General features: G+C 38.4%; 1 protein-coding gene across 7 annotated transcripts in view; it reads left to right on the forward strand.

The window, feature by feature from the left end:
• MRPL48 (mitochondrial ribosomal protein L48) overlaps nucleotides 1-23,994 on the forward strand; it is a 100,446-nt gene that overhangs the window by 42,724 nt on the left and 33,728 nt on the right. For 4 of the 7 annotated variants that reach the window (XM_072794586.1, XM_072794587.1, XM_072794589.1 and 1 more), the window contains 3 exons: nucleotides 5,261-5,313; nucleotides 8,770-8,807; nucleotides 18,606-18,647. In XM_072794586.1, the coding sequence (XP_072650687.1) occupies nucleotides 5,261-5,313; nucleotides 8,770-8,807; nucleotides 18,606-18,647 (133 nt within the window). The remainder of the gene's footprint in view (nucleotides 1-5,260; nucleotides 5,314-8,769; nucleotides 8,808-18,605; nucleotides 18,648-23,994) is intronic. The other 3 variants (XM_072794593.1, XM_072794590.1, XM_072794592.1) reach the window with 1 other exon arrangement.

Consider the following 23,994-nt stretch of genomic DNA (forward strand, 5'->3'; position numbering starts at 1 on the left):
TGAAGAACTTCCACGGCTGCGCAGGCTCTTTGGGAGACTGACTTAGATATGACGGTGGTGGGAGAGGAAACTTTAACAATGTTTACTTGGTGGTGTCCACAGGCAGAAAGCTCTTTTTAAAAAAATTGAGATATAATTCACATACTATAATATCCACCCTTTTAAGATGGAAAATTCAGTGGTTTTTAGTACATTTACAAAGTTGGGCAGCTATCATCACTATCTAATTCCAGAACATTTCCTTTACTCGAAAAAAAACCCATAAGCAGTCATTCCTCATTCATCCCTCTGCTCATCCCCACATAACCCCTAATCTGCTTTGTGGGTATAGATTTGTCTGTTCTTGTCATTTCATGTAAATTAAATCATATGTACACAAGGCCAAGTATTTCTTTAGTGACTTGCCAAAGATCATACAACTATTAAAATGGAAGTTTTGATATTCAAACCCATGTTTGTGTGAATCTATATATAACCTGTGCTCTTAACTGCCATAAAGACTTAGTTCAAAGACAGACTTTGACACTCAACATATTAAACATATTAAGAAGAGATCTAGACCAAAGGGAAAACTATTAACAAAAGCAATTTTGAAAGAACTTGGGAAAAGGTCAGCTAGAAGACCACTCGCCAGCTGTGTGCTTTGGGCATTCTGATTCACCTTTCCAAGCTTTAGTTTCCTCACAGTAAAATGAGTAGAAAAACCTACCTCACGGAACGGTTGTGAGGATTTAAGGAAATGATATTTGGCATATAGCAGGTGCTCAACAAATGGTAGGATTATTGATACTATTATTATTAGCATATGAATTTCATGAATTGGTATTACTCTTTTGAGAGGTCGTGTGGTAGACTGGAAGACATGGGGTTTGGATTCAGTCAGCCGTGGGTTTGAATTCTTGGCACCTCTTATCAAACCTATAACTTTGGACAATTTTCCTAAGCCTCTCATTTTTCCTCTGTAAAATAGACACAATTGTCTCAATTATGTCTCTATCGGAGTAGTGTAAAGATGAACTGAAATAGTATGTGTAAAGTGATTAGCACAAGGGATATACTCAGTAAGCGGTAGAAACTGCCATTTTAAATATTTGTTAATAAACAAAAGTATTCTGTTAATACCTGTAAAACAGCTTTTAGTTGCCTGCCTCATGGGCCCCTGACTCACTACTGTCTCCACTCACCTAAGGGTTCTGGTGTGTGAAGCTAGTCATATGGTCTAGATTGGCCTCATGACTTCAGTCTTTAGTAGCTGTGCAGTCCCTCTGTTCTTGGCTCCCGAGCTCACGGCACAAGTATTTTTGTAACCCACTGCAGCAGCTGTGTCCCTGTTCATTCATTCATTCACTAACGTCACCACCCTCTTTATTTGCTGCAGAGCTATAGCCGCTCTTCATTTGCTGACTGGGGGGAGTGGGTATTTGTGGATATAGTCCCAAAATAGATTACTTTTGTTCTGATAAATAATGCCGAGCATTGCAGGGGAGAGGAAGCACATTTCCCAGAGCTGAAATGGAGAGTTCACACCACAATTTGAATGTCTTCCAGAAAGTTGTCAACCCTTAAGCCTGGCTTTTAGATAATTAAATCCTTTGCTTTTGTAGAGACTGAGAAATCTGAGTGATTAACGTGAGGGAAAAAATCAGTGTCATCTAGATCTTTCTTCCCATTCAGTTCCTCTTCTGTATGAAGTGACCTACTTAAGAATATATTCTGGGGGTGCCTGGGTGGCGGAGTTGGTTAAGCATCTAACTCTTGGTTTCGGCTCAGACCCTCTCCCTCTGTCCTGCCTCACTCATGCTCTCTCTCTCTCTCTCTCTCTCAGATAAATAAACTGTTTAAAAAAAAATTGAGGAGGGGGAAGGGAAAAGCTTGAGCAAATTTAGGAAAAGTATCCCAGAGAATGAAGAGAAGATTGGAAATGATATGAATAGATGGAAGGAAGGGCAAAATGCATAGATGATCCTAAAAACTGCAATTAAATTGGATACTAAAGGACTTTGTAATTATGCGTACAGTATGCTTAACCTAATATTGGCTGGCATAAAAGGCAGGGAAGACAACAGGGAGTCCCAGAAGACAGGAGCTCCAGCCACTAGCCAGTACTTCTGCCAGTACTTCCCCTCTCTGGAGTTAGAATAGATGAGTCTAAGGTTCCTCCAGTCCCAAGATCTATCAACCATGACGAACAGAATAGAGATGAGTGAACAGAATATATATTTATTTTATAATAAAATAAAATATTTATTTTATTTATTTCGGAGAGAGAGAGAGAGCGAGAGGGCACGAAGGTGTAGTGGGGAAGGACAAAGGGAGAAGGAGAGGAAGAATCTCAAGCGGACTCCATGCTGAGCACAGAGCCAGACGCAGGGCTTGATCTCACAACCCTGAGCTCATGACCTGAACAAAACCAAGAGTTGGTTGCTTAACTGACTTGAGCCACTGAGGGGTACCCCCCCCCCCACCCGCTGGTTTCTTAAGCACTAACAGATTTGAGAGAGGGTGTTGAATAGTGGGAAACTTAATGGACTTTAGAGTCAGAGAATCCTAAGATCCTATGCTAATTCTAATAGTGGCTGTTTGACTTTGGGTAACTTATTTAATCTCCATTTCTTCAACTGTAAAATGGGATAATAATACAGAATAATAATATTCTGTAAGGGAATTATGATTTAGATATATGGTAGGTACTCAACAAAATAGATGTGGATGCTTAATAAATGGTAGCCATGATTATCACTCATTCACTTTCTAATCATTTATTTATTTACAAAAACAAATCTTGATTGAATGTCTACAATGTACCTGAGAGGAATACAACATGACCCTTGCCCCTGAGGAGTTTTTGTTTAGCATAGTGATGTATGGGTGTTTGAAGAGTTCCAGTGAATCTCCCTAAGTAGTGTGCAAACTTTTGGATATTCATGCTTGTATGTATTTTTCTGAGGAGAATGTTCATGACTGAGCACATTCTCAATGTGCTCAGTGTTACAGACATAACACTCCAAAAGCTAAAAACTTCTCCTGGCCATTTCCACCTGAATTTCCTGCCAGAGGTGCTTATTATTCATACCACCTATTTTGACTTAAATCCTATAATACCTGTGGTTCTGTTTAGCTGTTTAATACAGGTGTATTTCTGTATCTCCAATCATTTGAACTCCTCCAGGATAGGGATTGTGCTTACATTTTTTTGAACAGCTTTATTGAGATACTATTCATATATTTACCCATTTAAAATATATAATTCAATGACTTTTAATATATTCAAAGTATGAGGTACCTGGCTGGCTCAGTCAGTACAGTATGGGAGAGTATGTGACTCTTGATCCCAGGGTCACGTGTTTGAGCCCCACATTGGGCTTAGAGATTACAGGTGTGTGTGTGTGTGTGTGTGTGTGTGTGTGTATACTCAGAATGTACATCCATTACTACAATCAATTTCAGAACATTTTCATCACCCCAAAAAGAAACTCCATTATCTCTTAGTTGTCATCCCTACCACCCCAAACCCTCCAGCTCTAATCAACCACTAATCTATTTTCTTTGTCTATAGATTTGCCTGTTCTGGGTATTTCATATTAATGGAGTCATACAGTATTTTTCTCTTTCTAACTAGCTTCTTTCACTTAGCATAATATTTTCAAAGTTTGTCTATTTGTTACATTTTGTTTTTATATTCCCTTTAATACTCAGCACAGTAGTTGGCATATAATAGCCTTTTTAAAAATAATATTTATTTTAGAATTGTTTTAGAATTACATGGGGATCCCTGGGTGGCTCAGCGGTTTCACGCCTGCCTTTGGCCCAGGGCGCGATCCCAGAGTCCCGGGATCGAATCCCACATCGGTTTCCCGACATGGAGCCTGCTTCTCCCTCTGCCTGTGTCTCTGCCTCTCTCTCTCTCTGTGTGTCTATCATGAATAAATAAAAATAAATCTTTAAAAAAAAAAAAAGAATTCCAGATAAGTTGCAAAGATAGTACAGAGAATTCCCATATACCTCATATCCAGTTTTGCCTATTACTGTCTTACATTAGTATGGTATGCTTTTCATAATGAACTGAAATTAATAATTATTACTAATTAAAGTCCATACTTTATTCGTATTTCTTTCATTTTTTAAAATCTTTTTTTTTTAAGATTTTATTTATTTATTCAGGAGAGAGAGAGGCAGAGACACAGGCAGAGGAAAAGCAGGCTCCATGCAGGGAGCCTGACATGGGACTCGATCCTGGGTCCCCAGGATCAGGCCGTGGGCTGAAGGCGAAGCTAAACCGCTGAGCCATCTGGGCTGCCCTCATTTTATAAAATCTAATGTCATTTTTCTGTTCCAGGATTCCATCTGGAATATTATATTACATTTAGTCATCATGTCTCCTTAGGCTTCTCTTGTCTGTGACAATTTCTCAGACTTTCTTTTGTGTAATAGGATTTTAACATATACATATTGAAAGGATTGTTTGATATTGATATGATATACATATTGATTAAATTGTTACCATTAGAGGATAGGAATTTCTCTTCATGTTATGGGGCCTTAGGATATTTAGAATTTATTACCTAATTGCTTTATAAAAAGACCTTTATGTTAAACACTCCTTTAGTAAAGCTATTCCACTGTTGTTTCTAGTGGGTGCCAGCAGGGCAGAGTGAGTTTGAAAGAAAGGGAGGGTGGAAACTTAGGAAAGCTGCCATTGCTACTGCCTCCTCTCATTATTATTGTTTTGTTGATATTGATGTCATTATCATTACTAAGACAGTGTGCTGTAACAGAGGCACACTTTTTTGTGGAGTAAAACAGTCCTCTTAGACACTTATTAGCCATAATTTCTTGGAATATAAACTCTGTGAGCCTCAGTAGTCTCATCTGTGAAATTGTCTTGCAGTCTTTTGAGAATTAGGGAATGGTTTAAGTCCTTTGCCACAGTGCCTGTGCTTGGCAGATGCATAACTGTTGATTGATATAAGAAAAAAAAATAGATCAAATTAGAAAGGGAAAATAAAGGGGAAAAAAAAGGCAGCATGGATGGGGGACTTCTGTTTTTTTTAGCATTTTCTGTAGTGGGTAGAATAAGAATGTGGAAGACCTTGATTTGTCTTCATGTTCAGGATTCACTGAAGGACAGCTTCTTTGCTAGACAAGAGCATTTGGGGGCCCTTTTTGCATTGTTTACTTTGGGTTTCTAGCCTCTTTCTGAAGAGGTGCTTGGAAGGCTATGAATAATTAAGATTGTTCTAACATGACTATTTTGCCATAGATGCTGTGTCTGAGGACCGATACCATTTTTAAGCAAGCCTTTTTTCTCTTAAGGTAAGGATATTAATAACAATGGTTAAATATAGTTAATATTTGCATTCTGCTGGGTATTTCATCCATCATTTTTCTTTCATCATCTCCACTTAAATGTCTACTGAGCATCTCGGGTATTAACTCCCCTGCCATTTTGCTTTTTCCCCATTCTCAGGAAATGATGACTCCATTCATCTAGTTGCCCAGGCCAAAGTCTGTGGAGTCATCCTTGACACTGTTATTTCTCTCACTTTACATCCAATTCTTTAACAATCCTCTCAGCTCTACTTTTGAAATATAGACAGAGTAAAATCATTTGTCACCTCCAGTTTCAGGTCTCATGCTTTCTGTTTTGCTAAACTACTAGAGACCAGCTCCTTCTAATCTTCTTTACTACCATCCTCCTGCCTCTTAACTTAGGCCCTTGCTTTTGCTTTTCCCTTTTATCCTTCACAATAAAATCAAAATGATTCTTTTTATTTTTTAAAATGTTTAAAAATGATTTTATTTATTCATTTGAGAGAGTGAGAGAGAGAGAGCAGGAGCAGAGGAGGGGCAGAGGGAAAGGGAGAAGCAGATTCCCTGCTAAGCAGGGAGTTCAAGGCCCACATTGGGGGTGGACCCTACTTAAAAAAATTTAGGGGTGCCTGGGTACTTGGTTGAACGTCAGACTCTTGATTGTGGCTCAGGTCATGGTCTCAGGGTCGTGTGATCGAGCCCCACCCACATTGGTTACATGCTCAGGGTTCCACGCTCAACGCGGAGCCTGTGCCTCTCCCTCTGCTCCTGCCCCTATGTGCTTGCACACACATGAACTCTCTCTAAAATAAATAAATAAATCTTAAACTTTCTTTCTTTTCTTTTCTTTCTTTCTTTCTTTCTTTCTTTCTTTCTTTCTTTCTTTCTTTTTTTCTTTTTTTTCTTTCAGATTTTATTTATTTATTCATGAGAGACACACAGAGAGAGGCAGAGACAGGCAGAGGGAGAAGCAGGCTCCACGCAGGGAGCCCCACATGGGACTTGATCCTGGATCCCCAGGATCAGGCCCTGGGCTGAAGGTGGCGCTAAACCACTGAGCCCCCTGGGCTGCCCATTAAAATTTTTTCTAAAGAAAGATATCCATATGGCTTGATCCCCTCACTTCATTCAGGTTTGTGCCCAAATATCATCTCATTAGAGAGGTCTTCCCTGACTACCCTATGTAAAATAGTGTCCTCTCCCTCCATCAGTCTTTATTATTTCCTTACCTTGCTTTATTTTTCTTCATTGCAGGTATCACCACCTGACACATTTTATATATAGGTATATGTATGGTTACTTAAATTGTCTTCCCCACCCACCCCCTTGAATACAAGCATTATGTACCTAAGGATTTTGTTAGTCTAGTTTACTGCTGTATCCTTAGAGCCTAGAATGGTGTCTGGCACATATTAGGCATTTAATAAGTATTTGTTTAATGAATGAATAGATCCTCATAGTGACCTGGTGAAATGGGTCTTATTATCTTAATTTTATACATAAATAACTGAGGTCCAGAGAGGTAAATTAATTGCTCTAAGATGACATAGCTAATATGAGTTGGAGTTAGGATTCAAACCCAAGTTTTTTTTTCCACTGCCTTGCATATACAGTTTGCTACCCCCTACTGTTTCTCTCTAGGTGGTAATGAATGGTATTTGGTAATTTATTTCTCTATTCAGCAGATATTCACTGAGTGTCTTACGTGTGGCAGCCATATGATATAAAACAATGAATTATATATCTCCCTGGATCGCATGGCACTTATGAGCCTGCATGATTTCTTTAATCCTTTACATTTATTGAAACCTCTCTCCTATGATTTCTTTTCCATCTTAATCTATTTTCCCATCATTAATCAGATGACTATTCAGTAAGTACTACTATAGCACCATGCTTACTATAGAACTATTTTACACATTCTCTCTAATTTTTACAAAAACATTACAGGACAAATATAGATTTTGTCATTTTACAAAAAAGGAAACTGGCTCAGAGAGTTTAAGATAGATTTTCAGTCCCATGAGATTATACTATTATTATCTGCATTTTAAAGAGATGAGATAACTGAGTTACAGAGATATGAAAGATCATATGGAAGGTCACAGTTTGGAAACGGTACAGTCAACATTTAATCACAGATCTGCTTGTTTCCAACTTGTACTACAATTTAGTTTTGAAACTTTGCGGGATGCTGAGTTCAAATAAAATATCTGATAACCTGGTGAGCCAAACAGAGCTGTATGATTCTCTTCCATATTCTTTAACTTCTGTATTCAGTCTGGCTCTCATTGTTCTCATTGCTGTTCCTTCCTTTCTGTCCTCTTTGCAGGGCTACTGCAAGGACCACTTTACTGGTTCTCTTGCCTCAGTCTCACCTCATCCCATTCATCGCTCGCCCGCTGCCAGGGTTAATTTTTCTTTTCTTTTCTTTTCTTTTCTTTTCTTTTCTTTTCTTTTCTTTTCTTTTCTTTTCTTTTCTTTCTTTTCTTTTCTTTTCTTCTTTTCTTCTTTTCTTTTCTCTTTTCTTTTCTTTTCTTTCTTTTCTTTTCTTTCTTTCTTTTCTTTCTTTTCTTTTCTTTCTTTCTTTTCTCTTCTTCTTCTTCTTCTTCTTCTTCTTCTTCTTCTTCTTCTTCTTCTCTTTTTCTGAGTTTATTTATTTATTTGAAAAAGAGAGAGAATACAAGCTGGAGAGAGAGGGAGAGGGAGAAGCAGACTACCCGCCAAGTGGGGAGCCTGACAGGGGACTTGATCCCAGGACCTGGAGATCATGACCTGAGCTAAAGGCAGACGCTTCACTGGCTGAGTCACCCAGGGACCCCAGGGTTAACTTTCTAAAACTTGATCATAGTGGCCCTGTACTTAAACTCTGTTAGGAGCTTCCCACTGCCTATATATAGTAAACATCAAACTCCTTAGCAGAGAGCGTGAGATTCTTCACAACGTGGCCTTTGATTCATCTCTTTCACCAATCTGCCTTTTCCCTGTTGCTTAAGTTCCACTCACACCCAGCTGTTTGTTCTTCCCAGAGCATACCACTTTCACGCCTTTCCCTAGAATGCTTTTCCTTAAGGCTAAGTAATCAAGAACAGTTCTTCATTTTTAAAACACAGGTCACATGGTTTTACCCCCCTAGTTGGAATGACCACACTTTACTTGGTGTTCCATCAAATCTTGAACAAGTGTTTGTTCTGGATCAGCATGAAATTGTGGATCACATTTGTTTACATACCTCTCTCCCAGCTAGGCCGTATATAGAGCATTTTACTTATTTTTGCATCTTCACGATGTTTGGCACATAATAGGTACTTAATGATGTTTATGGAAAGAAGGGAAGGAAGGAATAAGGAAATATCTAGCATTGACTTATCCTTGATGAAAAGCATACAAGTTTTGGTTACTGTGTAGATTAAATGTGGGTATCTAATTTTATTCAACATACTCTTTCCCTCTTTTTAGGCTCAGGACTTCAGGAGAAAATCCCATCTGTTCTGCAGGTATGTGGTTACTTCCTTATCTAGTCTGCTTGCTTTAAGTGACCCTGTAACACTCTATAATAATTTTGTCTAGAAAGATTCCTAACATATCTTTGAGAAGAGTGGCTAGAAGTACATTCCACCCTTCACATGGAATAGGACAAGGGCAAGAATAGAAAGTGGTGGTTAAGAGCAAGAGCTCTTTAGTATGTTTGGATCCCAGCTCTACCACATACTTACACTGTGACCTTTGGCTACTTCTCCATGCCTTGCTTTCCTCACTTAAAACAATGAGGACAATTATAGTAAAACCTACAGTGAATTTAAAGATTCAGTGAGGTAAAATATATAAAGTTAGTTATTATAGTTATGATTGCTACTATTTCAGACCTCTCTTTCATGTCCGTCATAGTCTAGGCAAGGGCTTTTCATATAGTATTTTGTCCAAAAAGAATGTCCATTCATTCTGATTAACTCAATGAATTCAGTCTGTTTCAACCCCATTAGTTGTCCTTTCTGGTTTGTCTATTATGTGATAAATTTCCAAATAGTTGTTTGATTTTAATGACATCTGTCATTTGTCTATAAAGAGTATCAGGGGAAAAGGAATGGGAAAAAATAAGGGAACTAACATTTACTGAGTACCTGATATATGCCAGGCAATACAGAAGATTTTATATCTGTTAATTTTTTCAGCAGATGGCAGCAACTTGTAGAGCATCACCATTTCTACCAGCCCTAAAGCCCAGCATCTCAAAATATGGGCTTCTTTTAATTTATTCATTTTCTCAACAGACATTTATTGTACCACGATGTGTTTTAGGTGCTGGGTATACAGAATTGAGAGGATACAGTCCTTGCCATTTGGAAGCTTAATAGTCTTAAAATAATTTTTTCCCCAAGAATACTGCAGTGAACACTCACCATTTAGATTGAACTGTTGACATTTCGCTTTCTCTATCGGGCATCATGATATCTCACATTTAAAAACCTCAGCATGCATTTCTAGAAATAAGGACTTTCTATACATTCTGTTAAAGAACCAGAACACCATTATCTCATTCATGAAAATTAATAGTAAAGCTCCCATATGATCCAATATTCTACCCGTTTCCATAATTATCCCCAAAATGTCTTTTTCCCCAAAAATGTCTTTTGTGGGTGTTGTTTATAAGCAGAGGCCAATGAAGTTTCTTCCACATTTTGTATTTCACTGTTGTGTCACCTTTGATCTAGATAATCTAATCATTTCTACCACTTGTTTTTTCCTATAACAGTGACTTTTTGATTATGTCAGATCATTTATCTTATAGAATGTCCTCCCTTGTTGATTCGTCTGATGATTTCCTAGTGGTGTTGTAGAACATGGTCTTTTTCTTTCCTACAATTGAGAAGTTAAACCGAAAAGCTTGAGTACACTTAAGTTAAACTATTTACGCAAGAAAATTTTGTAACTGATGGCCTGAACTTCATATGGCATCCTATCAGGAGATTAAAACAAATAACTGAATATCTTATTATCAAAGTGAAAAACATTCGTTTTAAAGAAAATGGGAAATAGGGACGCCTGGGTGGCTCAGTGGTTGAGCATCTGCCTTTGGTTCAGGGCATGATCCCAGGGTCCTGGGATTGAGTCTTGCATCAGGTTCCCCATAGAGCGCTCAGGCTCCTGCTTCTCCCTTTGTCTATGTCTCTGCCTCTCTCATGAATAAATACATTTTAAAAATATTAAAAAAAAAAAAAAGAATATGGAAAATAAACACTTAGAGCAGCCCCAGTGGCGCAGCGGTTTAGCGCTGCCTGCAGCCCAGGGTGTGATCCTGGAGACCCGGGATCAAGTCCCACGTCGGGCTCCCTGCATGGAGCCTGCTTCTCCCTCTGCCTGTGTCTCTGCCTCTCTCTCTCTCTCTGTCTCTCATGAATAAATAAATAAAATATTTAAAAAAAAGAAAAGAAAAGAAACACTTATATACAAGAAGAAGCTGAAGAACACAGATAATAAAAAAATCACCTGTAATTGTATCATCTAGAGATTATTGTTTAATATTTTGTTGTGTATCCTAACAGGTCTTTTTCTATTTTTCTCTTCATAGATAGATAGATAAGTAGGTAGGTAGATGGATTTTTTGCTTTGTTTTGCAGTAATGGAAACAAATTATACATAATTTTTTTAAAGCTCTATTTACTTTAGAGAGGGAGCAAGCTCAAGCAGAAGAGGCAGCAGGAGAGGGAGAAGGAGAGACCTCAAGCAGACTTCACACTGAGCTTAGAGCCAAATGTGGGGCTTGATCCCATGACCCTGAGATCAGGACCTGAGCCGAAAGCAAGAGTCAGATGCTTAACTGACGACCCCACCCAGGCACCCTGATATGTAATGTTTTTTTTTTCATTTGTTTTTATTTAAGTTCGATTTGCCAACATATAGTATAACACCCAGTGCTCATCCCATCAAGTGCCCTCCTCAGTGCCTATCACCGAGTTACCCCAACCCCCCCCCCCCTCCGCCTACCTCCCCTTCTGCAACCCTTTGTTGGTTTCCCAGACTTAGGAGTTTCTCATGGTTTATCTCCTTTAATTTTTCCCACTCAGTTCCCCTCCTTTCCCTTATAATCCCTATAACTATTTCTTATATTCCCCATATGAGTGAAATCATATGATGATTATTCTTCTCTGATTGACTTATTTTACTCAGCATAATACCCTCCAGTTCCATTCAGGTCGAAGCAAATGGTGGGTATTCGTCCTTTCTGATGGCTGAGTAATATTCCATTGTGTATATAGACCACATCTTCTTTATCCATTCATCTGTCAAAGGACATCATGGCTCTTTCCACAGTTTGGCTATTGTGGATATTGCTGCTATGAACATTGGGGTGCAGGTCTCTCGGCATTTCACTACATCTGTATCTTTGAGGTAAATACCCAGTAGTGTAATTGCTGGATTGTAGGGTAGCTGTATTTTTAACTTTTTGAGGAACCTCCACACTATTTTCCAGAGGGGCTATACCAGTTTGCATTCCCATCAACAATGCAAGAGGGTTCCCCCTTCTCCACATCCTCTCCAACATTTGTTGTTTCCTGTCTTGTTAATTTTCACCATTCTCACTGGTGTGAGGTGGTATTTCATTGTGGTTTTGATTTGTATTTCCCTGATGGCAAGTGATGCGCAGTATTTTCTTATGTGCTTGTTGGCCATGTCTATGTCTTCTTTGGTGAAATTTCTGTTCATGTCTTCTGCCCATTTCATGATTGGATTGTTTATTTCTTGGGTGTTGATTTTAGTAAGTTCTTTATAGATCTTAGATACTAGCCCTTTATCTGATATGTCGTTTGCAAATATCTTCTCCCATTCTGTAGGTTGTCTTTTAGTCTGTTTGATTGTTTCTTTTAGTTTGTTTGATTGTTTGATTGTTTCTTTTGCTGTACAGAAGCTTTTTATCCTGATAAATTCCCAATAGTTCATTTTTGCTTTTGTTTCCCATGCCTTCATAGATGCATCTTGCAAAAAGTTACTGTGGCCAAGTTCAAAAAGGGTGTTGCCTGTGTTCTCCTCTAGGATTTTGATGGATTCCTGTCTCACGTTTAGACCTTTCAACCATTTTGCGTTTATCTTTGTGTAAGAGAATGGTCTAGTTTCATTCTTCTGCATGTGGTTGTTCCAATTTTCCCAGCACCATTTATTGAAGAGACTGTCCTTTTTCCAGTGGATAGTCTTTCCTGCTTTGTCAAATATTAGTTGACCATAGAGTTGAGTGCCCATTTCTGGGTTCTCTATTTTGTTCTATTGATCCGTGTGTCGGTTTTTGTGCCAGTACCCTCCTGTCTTGATGATCACAGCTTGGTAATACAGCTTGAAATCTGGCATTGGTTTTCTTTTTCAATATTCCTCTGGCTATTCAGGGTCTTTTCTGATTCCATACAAATCTTATTTGTTCCAACTCTTTGGGAAAGTCCATGGTATTTTGATAGGGATTGCATTGAATGTGTAAATTGCCCTGGGTAGCATAGACATTTTCACAATATTTATTCTTCCAATCTATGAGCATGGAATGTTTTTTTTTTAAATGTCTAAAAGGTTTTATTGTGTTAATAAAACTCAGAGGTGGTCAAGACTTGGGTGCACACAGGGATGGAATGTAAAATAGTCGTAATGTTATGACTTCATTTTTCATTTTGTGTTTTCAACTCTGCCTTGAAAATCAGAGATGGCTTCTTGGGTAACCTTTCGGGATCACCCAGATGTCTTGGGATCACTTTCTGCAACCTCTGAAAGCCGTAATCTATGGTTGGTTCATTAAGGACGGTGTAGACAAACCATCTCTTTGTGTCTCCCTCAATTTCTTTCAGAAGTGTTCTGTAGTTTTTAAGATATAGATCCTTTACCTCTTTGGTTAGGTTTATTCCTAGGTATCTTATGCTTTTGAGTGCAATTGTAAATGGGATTGATTCCTTAATTTCTCTTTCTTCAGTTTCATTGTTAGTGTATAGAAATTCCACTGATTTCTGTGCATTGATTTTGTATCCTGCCACATTGCTGAATTGCTGTATGAGTTCTAGCAATCTTGGGGTGGAGTCTTTTGGGTTTTCTATATACAGTATCACGTCATCTACGAAGAGGGAGAGTTTGACTTCTTTGCCAGTTTTTTTTTTAAGATTTACTTATTTATTCATGAGAGACACACACACACACACACACAGAGAGAGAGAGAGAGAGAGAGAGAGAGAGAGAGGCAGAGACACAGGTAGCGGGAGAAGCAGGATCCCTGCAGAGAGCCTGATGTAGGAATCGATTGTGGATCCCAGGATCATTCCCTGAGCCAAAGGCAGATGCTCAACCCCTGAGCCACCCATGTGTCCCTTCTTTGCCAATTTGAATGCCTTTTATATCTTTTTGTTATTTGATTGCTGAGGCTAGGACTTCTAGTACTATATTGAATAACAGTGGAGAGAGTGGACATTCCTGTTGTGTTCCAGATCTTAGAGGAAAGGTTCTCAGTTTTTCCCCATTGAGAATGATATTCGCTTTGGGCTTTTCATAAACAGCTTTTAAGATATTGAGGAAAATTCCCTCTATCCCTACACTTTGAAGAGTTTTAGTCAGGAATGGATGCTGTATTTTGTCAAATGCTTTCTCTGCATCTATTGAGAGGATCATATGGTTCTTGTTTTTTCTCTTGTTGATGTGATCTATCACATTGATTGCTTTATGAGTGTTGAACCAGCCTTGCATCCCGGGAACAAATCCCACTTGGTCATGGTGAATAATCCTCTTAATGCACAGTTGGATCCTATTGGCTAGTATCTTGGTGAGGTCTTTGTCTAGTTTTGGAATCAAGGTTGTGCTGGCCTCATAAAATGTATTTGGAAGTATTGCCTTCTTTTCTATCTTTCAAAACAGCTTTAGTAGAATAGGTATTATTTCTTCTTTAAACATTTGATAAAATTCCCCTGGGAAGCCATCTGGCCCTGACTTTTGTGTCTTGGGAGGTTTTTGATGACTGTTTCAATTTCCTTGCTGGTTATTGGCCTGTTCAGGTTTTCTATTTCTTCCTGTTCCAGTTTTGGTATTTGTGGTTTTCCAGAAATGCATCCATTTCTTCTAGATTGCCTAATTTGTTGGCATATAGCTGCTTATAATATGTTTTTAAAATCGTTTGTATTTCCTTGGTATTGGTTGTGATCTCTTTCATTCGTGATTTTATCAATTTGAGTTTTTTTTTTTTTTTCTTTTTAATAAGGCTGGCTAGGGGTTTATCTATCTCATTAATTCTTTCAAATAACCAACTCCTGATTTTGTTGATCTGTTCTATAGTTATTCTGGTCTCTATTTCATTGAGTTCTGCTCGAATCTTTATTATCTCTCTTCTTCTGCTTGGTGTAGGTTTTACTTGCTGTTCTTTCACCAATTCCTTTAGGTGTGAGGTTAGCTTGTGTATTTGAGCTTTTTCCAATTGTTTTGAGGGAGGCTTGTATTGCAATGTATTTCCCTCTTAGGACCACGTTTGCTGTATCCCAAAGATTTTGAATGGTTGTATCTTCATTTCCATTAGTTTCCATGAATCTTTTTAATTCTTCTCTAATTTCCTGGTTGACCCATTCATCTTTTAATAGGTTGCTCTTTAACCTCCATGTGTTTGAGTGTCTTCCAGATTTCTTTTTGTGATTGAGTTCTAGTTTCAAAGCATTGTGGTCTGAAAATATGCAGGGGACAATCCCAGTCTTTTGTTATTGGTTGAGACCTGACTTGTGACCCAGTATGTGGTCTATTCTGGAGAAAGTTCCATGTGCACTTGAGAAGAATGTGTATTTAGTTGCATTTGGATGTAAAGTTCTGTGAAATCTGTTTGGTCCAGTGTATCATTTAAGGCCCTTGTTTTTTTGGTAATGTTCTGCTTAGAGGATCTGTCATTTGTTGAAAGCGCCGTGTTGAAGTTTCCTACTATTAGTGTATTATTACCTAAGTATCTCTTTACTTTTGTTATTAATTGATTGATATACTTGGAAGCTCCCACATTAGGGGCATAAATATTCATGATTGTTAGGTCTTCTTGCTGGATAGACCCTTTAAGTATGATATAGTGTCCCTCTTCATCTCTTACTGCAGTCTTTGGTGTAAACTTTAATTTATCTGATATGAGGATTGCTACCTCAGCTTTCTTTTGAGGACCATTTGAATGGTAAATGGTTCTCTAGCCCTTCATTTTCAGGCTGGAGGTGTCCTTAGGTCTAAAATGAGTCTCTTGTAGACAGCGTATAGATGGATCTTGCTTTTTTATCCAATCCAATACCTGCATCTTTTGATGGGATCATTTAGCCCATTCACCTTCAGAGTAACTACTGAAAGATATGAATTTAGTGTCATTGTATTACCTATTCTATTCAGTCCCTGTTTTTGTGGATTGTTTCTTTGGGCTCCTTCTTTCTTTTACAGGGCCCTCCTTAATATTTCCTGCAGAGCCAGTTTGGTGGTCACATATTCTTTCAGTTTCTGCCTGTCCTGGAAGCTCTTTATCTCTCCTTCTATTCTGAATTAGCCTTTCTGGATAAAATATTCCTGGCTGCATGTTCTTCTCATTTAGTACCCTATATATATAATGCCAGCCCTTTCTGGCCTGCCAGGTCTCTGTGGAGAGGTCTGCTGTTAATCTGATATTTCTCTCCATATAAGTCAAGAATCTCTTGTCTCAAACCGCTTTAAGAATTTTCTCTTTATCTTTGAAATTTGCAAGTTTCACTATTAAATGTTGAGGTATTGAATGGTTTTTATTGATTTTGGGGGGGTCCTCTTTATCTCTTGGATCTGAATTCCTGTTTCCTTCCCCAAATTTGAGAAGTTCTCAGCTATGATTTGTTCAAATATACTTTGTGGTCCTCCCTGTCTCTCAGCCTCTTCTGGAAAACTTACTAGATGTATATTCTTCCTTCTCCAGCTATCATTTATTTCCCTAAGCCTTTCCTCATGGGCTCTTGTTTTTCTCTTTTTTCCTCAGCTTCCTTCCTTACCATCAACTTGTCTTCTATGTCACTCACTCTCTCTTCCATCTCATTAACCCTAGCAGTTAGAACATTCAGTTTGGATTGTATGTCGTTTAATCTGTTTTTAATTTTGGCCTGATTAGATCTTAATTCTGTGGTAACAAAGTCTCTAGAGTCCTTTGAGTTTTTTTCCAGAGCCACCAGTAGCTTTATAATTGTACTTCTGAATTGACTTTCTGACATCGTATTTAAATCCAAATTCTGTAACTCTGTTGCAGAAAGTATTGTTTCTGATTCTTTCTTTTGTGGTGAATTCTTCTTTCTAGTTATTTTGTCCAGTGTAGAGTGGCTGAATGAGTGGGCTGAGTCAAAAATATCAACCATGACCTAAGTAAAATACATCCTAGATTCTGAAGAGGTCAGAGACCAGAAAATAAAAGAAAAAGAACAACAGAACAAAAGGATACTGAAGTAAAAAACAAATTTTAAAAGAAAGTAGTAAAAATAAAAAGCCAAAAACCAAAAACAAAGAAGAAGAAAAAAAAAGTAAAAAAAAAAAGTAAAGAAACGAGGAAAAAGAAAAAAAGGGGGTGCTGGGGGATGGTGGTGGTGAAGAAGTGGTAGTGGAGAGAGAATTTAGTTTACCTGAGGGGTCCTAGAGTGTGATACTATTGGTTCTGAGTGTATTTTGTTCTGTATGTTGGTAGATGCTCAATCCCAAATTTGTATAAAGCAGAAATACTTATAGAAAGCCCCAATATGGACCACCAAAATGTAAACAAGATAAAAGAGAGGGGCAGAATGGGAAGAAAGAGAGAATAAAATCTCACAGAATGAACCAACACAGTTTTCTACTTGGTTCTGGGTGTATGTTGGTCGTTAAGAGTTAGGAGTTAGAAGTTAGAAGTTGGAAGTTAGAAGGTACTAACTTCCACCATTGTAAAACAAGGCAGAAAAAAACAAAAAACAAATACCCATATCTTGTCTATCTACCAAAATTAAATTGAATACGTTGAAGGGAATCCATAAGTGAAAAATATATCTAAGACATGTAATTGTAGAAATATGAAGGTCAAAAAGGAAAAAACTTAAAAATGAAGAGCTGGTAAAATATTGTAGTTAATGTGGGAAAAGAGAAAAAATATTGGAAATTTTTAGTCTGATATAAAAATGCATCGTAATGGAAAAAGGAAAAAAAAGGACCCTCTAGTTCTATATACTATTTTCTCTCAGTCCTGGACCTTCCCAGTGCTGCTTGTTCAGTAAACTTTCTTTTCCCTTGTACTTCCAGCAGTTCTGGGGGAGGGTCTGGTGTGCTGATTCTCAGGCATCTGTGCCTGGGCAGAGATGCCCCGCTGCTTGCCAGGTGCTGGGCTCAGTATGAGCTGTTTATCCTGTGAGGCCTTTGTTCCCTAGAGGCCCTGCCTCTCCCGGGCACAATGTGAAACAAAGAGGAAAAGCACATCGGGCTCCCTGCGGGGAGCCTGCTTCTCCCTCTGCCTGTGTCTCTCCCTTCTGCCTGTGTTTCTCATGAATAAATAAAATCTTAAAAAAAACCAAAAAACAAAAAACAAAACAAAAAACAAAGAGGAAAAGCAAAAATGGCTGTGGCCAGATTTCCAGCTCTTGGAGTCACACTCCCTGTGAGTAACTAACTGCAGTCTCCCAGTCTGCACTGGCCTAGATGGTCCTGGGGACAGGTGCAGGTGCATTGATCTGCACAGCTTGCTGGGCGCCCAGCGGCAGGAGAGTTCTCACTTTCCTGTGCCCTCCATGCTTCCACCTGTCCCAAGGGGAACGAAGGATCACCAACTTTGTCTGCTTGGGTCGGGGATCCGGGGCCCTGTGCCGCTGGACCCATGCCCCTGGGGGCTGCCTTTCCTGAAGAGAATGGGGTACAGCCACCCTGCTGTTGCCAGCCTCTAGGGTAAAGGCAGCTCCGGAGCCAGCTCCCCTAACCCACAGGCTTCTCCTAAATGCCCCATGGGGCTGCGGTGCTCCAGCCCTTTACCAATACCCAACCACAGTTTGCGGGTGGCCCTCCTCTTATAGTGACTCCAGGAATCTTGAGGCTTCCCTGCCCCTCTTGCTATTCTGCCCGATTTCCCTGCTAAGCATTTTTCCATCAGGGAAAACTCCAGTGTGGATTTTTAAAGTTCCTGCTTCTCTAGACGTGGACTTTCCTGCCCTGGAGGCTTTTGCCACTCTGCTTTAGCCCTGCTTAGTCGTGGTTCCTGTCCCCAACTTTATTCTTTTTTATTTTATTTTTTCATCTTCCTACCTTGTTAGAAACAAAAACTTTTCTCTCCATAGCATTCCAGCTGTTCTCTCTTTAAATCTCAGGTCGAATTCATAGGTGTCTAGGATGTTTTGAAAGTTATCTAGGTAAGTTTGTGGGGTCAGGTGAGTTGAAGACCCCTACTCTTCCACCATCTTGCCCCTCTGTCTGATATATAATATTTTATAATCTTTTTTCTTCTTACTTGATCCATGGTCAATACATTTCTACTATAATAGAGAGATATCTGTATAATTATTTTGAATGTACTGCCTTAAATGTAACAGTTTGAAGGAGAAGATATTGAGTCTGGCTTTGAACATGTTTAATTGGAGTGCCTGTGGGAAGGATATATTAAGTAGCCCATTGTATACAATTGTATGCATTGATCTTGAATTTAAAATATAAGTCTGAGGTGAAACTATAAATTTGGAAGCCATCATATTGTCTATTTTAATTGCAGTGATGGCAATGAAACGTCATGTGAGAACAAGTAGAGAAGAGGCCCAAGGATCAGGCCCTTAAGAACTCTGACATTTAAAAATGAGGTAGAGAGCAGCCCAGGTGGCTCAGGGGTTTAGCTCCACCTTCAGCCCAGGGCCTGATCCTGGAGACCCGGGATCAAGTCCCATGTCAGGCTCCCTGCATGGAGCCTGCTTCTCCCTCTTCCTGTGTCTCTGCCTCTCTCTCTCTGCGTCTCTCATGAATAAATCAAATCAAATCAAATCAAATCAAAAATAAAAAAAAATAAAAGCGAGGTAGAGAGTGGGGTGCCTTGGTGGCTCAGTAGGTTGAGTGCCTGACTCTTGATTTTGTTTCAGGTCATGATGTCAGGGTCCTGGGATTAAGCCCCAAGTGGGGCTCTATGCTCAGTGGGGAGTCTGCTTAAATTCTCTTTCTCCCTTTCCCTTTGCTCTTCCCCCCGCTAGAGTACATGTGCTCGCATTCTCTCTTGCTCTCTCTTAAATAAATAAATAAATCTTTAAGAAAAAAAAGGTGAGTAGAGGGTAAAAGAGATGTCTAATGAGGTTGAAAAAAAGGAGGCCAAAATGGTAGGAAAAAGCCAGCATAGTACAATTTGATGTCAGTCAAAAGGAGAGTGTTTTAAGAAGGAAAGAGTGGTTAACCATGTTGGTGTTACAACTGTGTGCTGCTGAGAGATCCCAAAAGATAAGAACTTAACATTCTTTGGCTTTAGCAACATGGAAGTCACTGGTGACTTTATGAAAGGAGTTTCTTGTGCAGGTGGGGTGAAGCCAGTTGTGGAAGTCAGCTTGCCTTGACAGGTGAATGGGAGTTGGGGAGCTAGAGAAAGCTGTTCACAATGTTTTTATGAAGTTTGAGTGGGAGGGGAGAGAATTGACAGGAAGTGGAGAGGACTGTGGGGTCCAGGAAAGGTTTTATTTTATGTTTTTTTTTTTCCCCTCTCAATGACATTTTTTATTTCGAAAGATAAAAAAATACGGAAGAGTATAAAAAGATAATAAGTCAAATAACCCCAGAGTTAACAATTACTAACATTTTGCTAGATTTTATTTTTTGTTTTGTTTTGTTTTAAAAAGAGATGATGTTCAAGTGCTCTTATTCCCTAAGTTTGGTCTTATCCCTTACCCTCAACTAGAGGCAAAGTTTATTTTGAACTGGTATATATTCTGAGGAAAGTTATTTTTTTTAAATTACTATTAAATTATCAATTGTAAGAATTGTAAATACATTTACATAGGTGCATAGGATAAGAATAAATATAAACTGTACAAAAAGGTATATGATAAAAAGTCAAATTTTCTATTTCCCAGTCTTACTCCCCAGTGATAGCCACTTAAAGCAGTTTCTTTTATATTTCTCAAGAAGTTTTATGCATATGTGGACATATATATTCTGTGTGTGTATCACTATATCTTAATGCTGGACATTTAGGTTGTTCAGAGTTTTTGCTGTTTCAAAAAATGCTGCAACAACCATCTTAATACATCTTTGTGAACTTGTTCCCAAACATTTATAAGCTAAATTCCTGGAATTGAAATTGCTGAGTCAAATGATTATGATTAAATATTTTGGTAAGTATCACCTGATTGCCCTTTAGAGAAGTTGCATTAATTTACATTTCTATTTCCTGGTCAAAACTGGGTTTTATAAAATATCTTATATTTTTGGTAGTAAAAAATTATGTCTCATAATTTGCATTTCTTAAGAGAGTTTATCGTCTTTCTGCATTTTTATTGGCAATTTTTATTTCTTTCCTTGTGAACTGTCTATACTTTTTGCCCATTTTTCTATTGAGTTTCTGGCTTTTTTATTTTTAATTTACAAGAATTTTTTTTATATAGTTCTTTTTTAAATTTATTTGTTTATTCATGAGAGACACAAAGAGAGAGGCAGAGACATTGGCAGAGGGAGAAGCAGGCTCCCTGTAGGGAGCATGATGTCAGACTCCATCCCAGGACCCCGGGGTCACGACCTGAGCTAAAGGCAACCACTCAACAACTGAGCCACCCAGGTGCCCCTGTAGTTTTTATATATTAAGAAAATTAGTATTTTTCATCTCTGCTTTGCATTGCTTCTAGTTATCTGTCTTTTGACTTTTTGTGTTTTTGTTGAAAAGAAGTTTTATGTTTTTATATAGCTAAGTTTATTAAACTTTGATTTCTATCTAGGTTTTTGTTTCTTGCTTAAAAAGATCTCTATTCCAAGATTAGTTTTAAAAATCCTTCATATTATCTTCTGGTATTTTTTTCCCTTCATATATGAGATGTATCTGGAATGAGAAGTGAGTAGGGATGCAGGTTTTCCCCAAAATGTGTAGTTAACTGTTTCAAACTTATTGAAACATCCATCTTCTCCTCAGAGGTTTGACAAGATTATCTTTATCATATACTAAGTTTCCATAAAAATCTGAGATTATTTTAACTTTGTTTTGTTCCATTGATTTGTCTGTATATTTGATGCCATTACTATCCTTTTAAAATATTGGTTATATAGTTTTGTAGTATATTTTAGTATTTGAGAGGTACTTAAATCTGAGGATTTTTTGGTTTTATTTTGTTTTTAAAGCTGGAATCAAAAAGGCCTGGTAAGACCTATTGAAGGAAATCCAGCAGGGATCCTTCTGAAGAGAGAGGTGGGGGATAATATAATTTGCTCAAATAGTTTTCTTTTATTAAGATTTTTGAGAGTGAGTGGGGTAAGGAGGGGAAGGGGGAAAGAATCTCAAGCAGGCTTCATGCTGAGTGTGGAGCCCAACAGAGGGCTCTATCCCCATACCCTGAGATCATGACGCCAGCTGAAACCAAGAGTTGGGCCACCCAGATGACCCTTAAACAATTTTCTATTTAGAGAAATTTAAGCTGTCTTCACGACTTTGCAATGTAAACAACACTATGATATGTATCCTTATATATCTTTGTCTGATTATTTACTTAGGATTCATTTCTAACAGTCAAAATCTTGGGTTAAAAGAAATGGACGTTTTTAAAGCTATTGAATATGTATTACCAAATTCGTCTCCAGAAAGATTGTGCTATTTTATTCTTCTTTGGTATTTGAGAATCCCTTTTTATATAGTCATCAATATTAAGTGTTATTTTTTTAATATTTGGTAATATAAGTTTAAACATGTCATCCCTTGTATTTGTAATTTGTATGTCTTTGATTACTAGTTGATTGACCATATTTTCTTTTTTAAAATATTTTATTTATTTATTCATGAGAGACATAGAGAGAGAGAGAGAGGCAGAGACATAGGCAGAGGGAGAAGCAGGCCCCATGCAAGGAGCCTGATGTGGGACTTGATCCCGGGACCCGTGGGATCAGCCCAACCGCTGAACCACCCAGGCATCATGGTTGACCATATTTTCATATATGTACTGGCCATTTATCTTATTCTTTGCTCATTTTTCTTTTTTAAAAAAATTATTTGTTTGTTTATTTATTTATTTATTTATTTATTTATTTATTTATTTATTCATAGAGACACAGAGAGAGAGAGAGGCAGAGACACAGACAGAGGGAGGAGCAGGCTCCATTCAGGGAGCCCAACATGGGACTCCATCCCACGTCTCCAAGATCACACCCCGGGCTGCAGGCAGTGCTAAACCGCTGTGCCACCGGGGCTGCCCTTTGCTCATTTTTCATTTGTTGTCAGGGAATCTCAGTGCCTAGAAGGCCCAAGGTAATTCACCAAACTTGGCATGCCAGGATAATTCTACTTGAAAGCACATAGTTTTGTTAGCATTTTTCATGGATTCTTTGAGATATCCATAAAGTCAGAAATTCCAATATTGAATTACATTGGTTTTCAGAAAAGAGTGGGGAGCGGTGCCTACCTTTACCCACCATACTCTCTGTGGGCCTGGGTACCATCCCAGCTACTCTCTTTAAAAGGTGGGCATGATTGTAGTGACTGCCTTTTTCTTACTGTTTTTAAACATATAGAGAGAAGTAAAAGATATACATATGAAGAGGTCTGAAGAGGTTAAATGAAGAGAACACAGAGTTGTCTCATTACAGCATGAGCAAAAAGGTGGAATCAGGAACATGGCACATTCAAAGCCAAGTAGTTCAGTGTACTATAATTAGAAAAACTGGAAAAATTTTGAAAAGAGATTTTGAAAAAAGTGGGTAGCTGCCAAGGCCAAATCATTGCAGCTTATCTTGGTAAAATATCTTAAGAACCTTTCAGTGTGGAGCCCAGTGTGTTACCTAAAACTGACAACTTGGAGATCAAGACCCAAGTGAAGATCAAGAGTCAGATGCCCAACTGACTGAGCCACCTAGGTGCCCCATAAAGGCAATTTTCTGAGTGTATGCTATTTGCCAGGTGTGGGTGTATACCTGCCCTTGTGGTGTGTAAGGGACGTCCCGTCTATTGAATGGAGAGAATATCCTGTAATTAATCTTGACTGGGGCTACCCCAGTGTTTTCCTCTTTCTCTCCAGCATAACCCTGCTATAAAAATGCTGTTCTAATATCGAAGGAGAAATAATTAAAATGATGATGTTTACCCCTATCCTGGACTGATGGATTTCATTCCCAGTTTAGTAAACAGACACACTGAAGGACAGTTGGCTTTGGCATATATAAAGTAAACGGATGTGATGCGGGAAAAGTCAATATGTGATTACATCCTATAATTGTGCTTATTGAAAGATCTTCAGAGCCTCCTGTTGAAACCCTGGGGTTCTGTATCTTCAGTGAAAAGAATTGTCTTTCCTCTTAGGAGGCTGCAATGTTAATGCAACAGCAGGAGACCCAGTTGGATGACAAGGAGCAAGGGAAGAATTCAGTTGAACTTATTAGAAATTGGAGGCTTTCAAACTGGTACATTTTATAACATAAACAAATGGCTAATTAAGCAGTTTAAACGCTGGTAGTTTGACCAAAACCTTTCATTTAAGGGGGAAAATGGTTAATTTAACAGTAGTTTGAACCAACTTCTTAATTAACCAGCTGCTCTAA

Source organism: Canis lupus, chromosome 23 (genome assembly GCF_048164855.1).
Source record: "Canis lupus baileyi chromosome 23, mCanLup2.hap1, whole genome shotgun sequence".
Lineage (NCBI taxonomy): Eukaryota > Metazoa > Chordata > Mammalia > Carnivora > Canidae > Canis > Canis lupus.